The 7,313-nt window shown below is 31.9% G+C and overlaps 1 protein-coding gene across 1 annotated transcript; it reads left to right on the forward strand.

The window, feature by feature from the left end:
• The first annotated feature begins 2,698 nt into the window (after window positions 1-2,698).
• On the forward strand, window positions 2,699-6,894 carry LOC130657525 (uncharacterized). Its single transcript, XM_057460513.1, has 8 exons — window positions 2,699-3,250; window positions 3,670-3,834; window positions 4,116-4,177; window positions 4,289-4,401; window positions 4,615-4,706; window positions 5,088-5,118; window positions 5,240-6,420; window positions 6,636-6,894. The coding sequence occupies exons 1-8, from the start codon at window positions 3,082-3,084 to the stop codon at window positions 6,749-6,751; spliced, it is 1,929 nt and encodes a 642-aa protein (XP_057316496.1). The 5' UTR covers window positions 2,699-3,081; the 3' UTR covers window positions 6,752-6,894.
• Window positions 6,895-7,313: the final 419 nt, after the last annotated feature.

The raw sequence follows: 7,313 nt of genomic DNA on the forward strand, positions 1-7,313 counted from the left end.
TGTTTTTAAAATGAAGAAATATGTAACTAGCTGTTCTCCCACAGTCAGCGAATGTCATGTGATACTTTTTAAACCAATTCTTCTTGCTGTCGGAATGTTCTCCTTCATCGCTCTCCGATGGGGTACATGGATGGGGTAAGTGGACTTTTCACAGTCAAACCTTAATAGCAACCTTCACAGTAGCAACCTTAATTAAATAGAATTTACAAGAAAAACGGCGTTAAAATGTTGCAAAATGCCAAAAATTAAGCAGTATCTAAAACATATTAAAGATTTGACTAAAAAAAAAGAATTCCTTGAAAAATCCAGTATTGTATTTATGAAGGTTTCACCACAAAAACATAATTACAGCATTTGCACACCATTTCAAAATGGCTGCTTAATCCTGATTGGTTCAACCAGTATTATGACGCGAATGCAACCACAAGAATACACTAGCTAGCTATACAGCTTATGATAATTTGAGAAAACTAACACTCCATAGCAGCTTATTTTGCAATCGGAGGAGGTAAATATCACAATTTTATAAGGAGAAAACACATTATTTTGTGATAACTTTTCTTGCAACATTTTGTTTTTAATGAAAAGTACATATAAGTTGTATCTTACTATTTTTAACACTAGTCGATAAGGCCCACAGTATTATCCACTGGGGTATGACATAAATGAAAAATAAGCATCATATGAATTTTGATGACGTCAGCAACCCATCCATAAAAAAATTAATTAGAATCTTGTTTTTTACATTGCCTCTATTGTGTAGAGTTAAAGCGCTGATCAAGAAAATGTATGTAGTTACGTGCTTTCGATGAATGGTTAATGAGATATAACGGTTTAAAAATTTTGCTGACGTCAGCAATGGCCCGTTAAAACCTAAAATTTTTTTTTCAAAATTTGTATACATGTTGCCTTCATCATATATAGATCTTGAAAGGCTGATCAAGAATATGTATAGGATCATGTATTTTTGACAAACGGTTGAAGAGATATTAGGGTTAGAAGGTTTTTTGATGACGTCATTAACCCGTTCATTACGAAACGGACCCAGGTTTGGGAAAATTACCCAAATTGGTCCCAGGTGGTCCCTAGTTACCCACGCAGTGAAAAAACATTGACGTCACCCCCTTGTTTCCAAGTTATTTGGCCTCAAAATTTTAGGTGCATTGCAATGGCTTCATTAATTTAATATAAGATATTGACGTTAAATTAGTATTATTGACGTTGCGCCGTAACGTCAGAAAATGTAACATATTAGACATGCATTTTTCGGCAACATCAAAGGAAAATGAACACATCCACTTTGCCTGTTACAGAGACACAGAACTGGCGTATTATTATATAGATTTCCTAAAAATTTGAAAGAAATTGATGCGAATGAAGTTAAAAAACTGGCGAAAACAAGCTTTTGCTCTAACAAACTCTTATAAAAACATGTTTTTACCTTTCCTTCAATATTATAAAAGGATGGAGAGCTGTGTAGGAACGCGTGTACAATTGATTTATCGTAAAGGTGTATTAGCTACAGGTCCACATTTTTAGGGCAGCCATTATGATTTAAGGCATAACATGCCATTTATAGCTTTTCAGAATAGAGGGTGAATTTTTCAAAGAATGTTTGTTTTCTTAGGGGTCATCTACAAAATTCGTAGCAATTCGTATTAAAAAAATTTGTATATACTATAAGAATTTTCTTTTGCCATACAGTAATTGAATCCGTATGACTATTTTCTAAAATCGTATAAAATTTGTATGAGTTTTAAATTAAATTTGCATGAGCATTAAAACAAAAATTTGTGAATTTTTAATTAGATCCGTATGTTATTGTTTTTTTTAAAAATTTTGAGAGATTTTATTAAATTTGTATAGGGTTTTTTACAAAAAATTCGTTTGAGTTTTTATAATTATATGCGTATATATGGGTATTTTAAAAATTTAAAAATGAAGAACGCCGATAGAAAAGCTTCGTTAAATCTCATTTTTTAAAGTTTAAGAACAAGAAGCGGCAATAGAATTACTTTTTTAGATCGCGTTTTAAAAATTTTAAAACAAAGAGGAGCGATAGAAATGCTTCGTTAGATTGTGTTTTAAAAGTTTAAGAACGAAAAGCGGTGAGAGATAATTATTTAATTTGATATTATTAGGTAAAATCACTTTGTACCAATGTAAGTACCAATCCTTTGAAATTCGCACGAATAATGTTTAGAGATGGTTGTTTGTAAGTTCTAATCATTTGAAGTAATAAGAACAGTGTTTAGAAATTTTTAATGTTTATTTCAAGGCTAGCTGAGTAGCGAAAAGTTAGATTTCTATGCAGAAATTTTATTGAAAATTAAATTCGCATGACCATTCGTTTAAAAGTTCCTGTCCCAATTTCTATGGGAAAATCTTAATAATTTGTATGAAAGTTCGCATGAAAGTTTGTATAAGTAAGAATATAATTCGAATCACAATTCGTGCCGCAATTCGTATGAAAACTTGTATGGAAATCGTATAAAATTTGTATATGATTTTTTAAAAATCATATAATTAATTAACAGTATTAATAATAGGATTTTTTAAAAATCGTATAACTAATTAACACTACAAAGTATATACGATTTTTATACAAATTATAAACAATTTTGCAGATGACCCCTTACTTCAAACTTGACATTGCATAGTTTTATGTAAGTTTTTGCTAATTTAGCTATCTTTAGTTTAACTCTTATGTGTGAGTTTGGTCATAAAAGATTGGTGTTTTCCCCCAAACGAAAATGGTACCACTTGATATTCTGTGAGGGAGAATAGCTATGGCAATATAGGAGTTAATTCAGTGTTCTTCGTAGCCGTTAAATAGCTATTTCCTAATTGAAATTTATTCTGAGTTTCTAAATTTGCTAGAAACTAACAATATATTAATATAAAATATCCTATATATAGAAAATATTGTACTTAACGTTGTAAAGGAATAAGATTTCATTAATACCTCAAACAACCTTTGGTTCATTTCATTTCGATCCTACCAGAAGTTTGTGTCAATAAGATATTAAACTGTTTAGCTTGAGTTTGCATAAATTTTTATGGCTGTTTGTTCTAATGTAAATGGAAGTTCAAAAAGTTAACCACTTTAGTTATCTATATTTTTATTTTAATATATATAGGAAAACATTTTATACTATATGCAAAAAGATGAGCATGACCGATCATTATCCTATGAAGAAACGTAAATATTGTCCTAACAGCAAGACCCCAAAGCGAAATTTACGATCAGGTACAGGTTCTATATCTTCTAATTCACAGTAGTGTCGTGCAACCTGCTTATTTGCATCAAGTGAAAGTTGTTTTTTGTCAGAACACTGTCATATTGAGTTACCTTACTGTCAGTGGGTTGTTGCATGGATTAAAATTGTGCAAGTTTAATGATATTAGCATCAATATATCTCTAGAAAAAAAGGAATTTATTTTTGTTAAAATTTTATTGTTTAAATAACAAACTTTCGTGTGCACATGCATTATCTGAATTAGTGTTACTACCTACAATTCTACCGGCACAATGTAGTGTATTTTTAGATGTGTGACATCAGTTGAAATTCTATCGACGTCAGGACTTTCTCCCTTGTGTAGCATTACAGTGGGGCTTCAGTGATGAACAAGACTAAAAAAATTAAATGTTCAAATATTTCTTTGTAGATTGCAAGCAAAAAGAAGGTTACACTCCTCCATTGGCAAAAGACATACCTTTGCCAAGAAAAAGTTTGAAAATAATTTCTCCAACGGTTGCCTCATCTGATGAATCTTGCATTGAAATTGGTTGGGATAATAACTCTCCAAGTCCATCAACTATTTTGAAGTCAAGTATGTCACGTGATTTGACTGTTTTTTACGGCAAATTTAATCTGATAAAATAGAGCGAAATAAAAAATTTTCACAAGCATATGGAGTATACGAAGTTTGTTGTTTTGGGTAGTTGGTTTAACATATATAGTTAACCTGAAAATCTTCCTATAAAGTTAATAGTGAATGAATGAAAATAATACCAATGAAATTGTTGGTATAGTCAATGCGTCTTTGGTTAATTGTTATGTTTGCTTTGTTTCTTTTTTAGTTGTGTATTTATCATTTATTTCGTCTTTCAGGCAAGGGAAGGAGAAATCGAAAAGAAGACATCTCCTCACTGCTAAAAAATTTCCCCAAAAAGGTTAGAATGTTATTCTTTTAACAGCCCATATATAAATAGAAATGCATAAATATATAAAAAGCTTGGTATTTTAAAAAAGATGCCTAGTGGAATTTCTTCCTTTGTGTTTAGCGAAGATGCCATGTTGACAAGGATTCCCATGATGATGAAATACTTCTAAGTACGTGGATGCAGGAGGATTTAGCCTCTGGTAGCAGTGACACTAAAGCAAGACAATCAAACAGGTAATCACAAATGATTTTCTACTATTTCTGATTAGAATGTTTAGTTGTGTTTATTTCTTTTTATTATGACAAATACCATACTATAATTGCGTTTTACATTTGCTCTTGAAGTTTAGTGCTTTGAGGGTTTTGTTTACGTAAAAACTGATATGCGAATATAACGGTTCATCTAGACATTTATGGCAGGTTAATTTAATCATTATTTTGTTTTAGGCGTCTAAATCTTAGGCGTACACTACGACAAAGAGGTACAGTAAATTTCAACAAGGAACTAAGAAAGTTTGCTGAATTGGCGAAAGCTGCAGGTATCTATAATATATTTTTTTGAACAGAATGTGAAAATTGTAGCGATATGGATCAGTAAATAGTTCTTGTTGTCCACATTTCTTGTTGATCATTGAGTGTTCTTTTCCATGTTTTATTCTAATAAAATTTCGACATACAGTGTAAATTATCAGCAGATAATTGCATTTTGTATTATTTGTTTAAAAATTTTCTTTTCTTTTGACATGGGGGATTAGTGTTTTATTCTTTACCTTTTTTCCCTATACTTTCAAGCTATGTACGTTTGCAAAAAGTCCAGTGAAAATCAGGTTGCTGAATCCAAAGAGAATTCATAAGTTGCTGGTTACTAATGCATATTTGATACTATATATATTTCTTTACTTTAAAATTTTTACTTTTAGAAAAGCAAGACATCGTGGGAAATATAAAAACGTAACTATGCTTTTATAGTGTTGGTTGTTTGTCGTTTGTGCTTCAACTGTCATCCGTTTTTATATTTTTTTCTTCATTTTTCTTGTTTATTTTAACCATAGTATTCCATTCTTTACCTTAGGTTGATAAAACCGTCCTTTAGGAATGAAAAATGTTCCCCACTTATAGATAAGAGTCTATCCGATAGTATACTGGGGATGGGAAATTTCGACGACTTGCTGATTGACGACACGAGTAGTGGTAGTAGTGGGAAGAGGAATTCGCCTTGCATTATCACTGCAGTCGTAAAGACACCAAAATTTTGTAAACGAAACCAGAAAGGAGAAGAAAAGACTGTTAAGAGAGAATGCATGAGTGCTATAAGAACTGCGGGAGATAATTTTACACGAAATAATTTAACATGTAATAATAGGGAAAAAAAGTGGAACTTGAGAAACTCAAAGCAGCCTGCTGTTGAGGACAAAACTACAAAATCTATTGTTCCACTACCGTTTAACGATGAGTTGGATGATATACTATCGACTCAAATGGATCTAGATGATTTTACACAGGCGTTGGACAGTGGCAAAAGTGATTCAAAGTCAGTGTTAAATATAAATGAAGACGTAATTGATTTGACCCAGGGAAATGGAGATATCAGTGAAGGTTACACCAAACTGGAAAACCATAACAAAGAGGTCATTGACGTCAATAAAAACAGTATCGCAGAAAAAAGAAAAATAATGAGTACACCAAAACCCACAAACTACAAATCAATCACGAACGAGGACTTAATGTTCGATTCCATACTGTTAAATTTCGACGACGATTTCGACATTGACGACGAATTTAAATGCAAAAGTCAGGAGACACCGCCGCCACCACCACCAAGCGTGACGTCTGATCAACGTAAATTAAAAACGCGCAGTCACACGTCGCCGTTTCCATTGCGCAAAAATATGCGCTATGATATGTGCAAAAATATCGGTAAAAGTTCAGCGAGGTTACCTGTTGGTGATAAAACCTTAAAAGAAAATAAAAAAACTCATTTGACGTCGGCTAAGAGTACAGTTAAAGGAACACAAACTGCTAGATTGAATTTGGGTATTACAAGAAACACGTGTCCTCGACCAGGCTTAACACGTAACTCAAGGCATACTTTAAATAGCAACAAATCTGTAAAAAACACGATCAATAAACCAATATTAACACATAATTCGAACACACCTAGACTGGATTTGGATTTATCTAGAATATGCGATGAAAACAAAAGAGGTAATGTTTGCGAAGTTGAAGATTCGATGATATCACCTTGCATAACTGGTGAGTCAATCGTTTCCTACCTTTTTTTTGTTTTTACCAAGGCTTAAAGCAGTAGGACTTCTTATCATTTGTGCACGAGTATTAATGTTATTGTGTACTATTGATTCAGCAACCAACAACGAACGGAGCTTGTAATTGCATTCACGCTTGAAGTACTTTAAACCATTTATGGACTTTCCCATTTCCGTACTATTTCCTTGAGTTCTATATTTTAGAAACTGGGAAAGAAATTCCATTATCATCGACACAGAAATGCAATTATTCCGAAATTGAACGAAAACGACAAGAAGCGCTACTGAAACTGAAAGCTAGGACGCGTCTGAAAAAATGACATTTTAATTTTGTGTTATATTGTTTTCTATTTTTTGTTGTATATATATGTTTCCCAAAGTAGCTAGAATTTTTTTTTTTTAATGTTTTTGTTATTTCTTTGCATTTCTTTTTCATAAAAATAAATTAGCTTAAGTATTCTAACCAGTGTTCATTTGGTACAATGTTTTCTTTTTAATCCTCTTGTCACAGTTCCTTTTCTCAGAATTTTTACTGCAAGGCATCAAAATGAGATTTTGTTAGCATTCCCTCGTGATATGTTCGTTTCCAGTTATGTGTAGGATCCTTTTGTCACATTTTTTGATAACATATATATATATATAAGTAAGATGCCATTTAATTATTCTCGTTATGCATGCGCAATCTTTTTTCTGATTTGTCCATGAATTTATAGAATACTTATGGAATTTCATGGTTGTAGTTGTTATAGAGAAATGAGGTAGAGAATTTTCTTAAATTTGTTAGGCATTGTTTTATGTCACAGACTTAACTCGTACAGGCGTTTACCTTTGTGAGTAAAGTTTTACTTCAATTCCACCTAAATATAAGCATATTTGCATACT

This window comes from Hydractinia symbiolongicarpus, chromosome 9 (assembly GCF_029227915.1).
Source record: "Hydractinia symbiolongicarpus strain clone_291-10 chromosome 9, HSymV2.1, whole genome shotgun sequence".
Lineage (NCBI taxonomy): Eukaryota > Metazoa > Cnidaria > Hydrozoa > Anthoathecata > Hydractiniidae > Hydractinia > Hydractinia symbiolongicarpus.

Coding starts and splice junctions, on each gene's coding strand:
- LOC130657525 (XM_057460513.1), top strand. CDS start 3,082: ATGGAAGTTCAAAAAGTTAACCACTTTAGTTATCTATATTTTTATTTT. Junction 4,707..5,087: donor TGAATTGGCGAAAGCTGCAG/GTATCTATAATA, acceptor TTTTACTTTTAG/AAAAGCAAGACATCGTGGGA. Junction 6,421..6,635: donor GATATCACCTTGCATAACTG/GTGAGTCAATCG, acceptor TCTATATTTTAG/AAACTGGGAAAGAAATTCCA.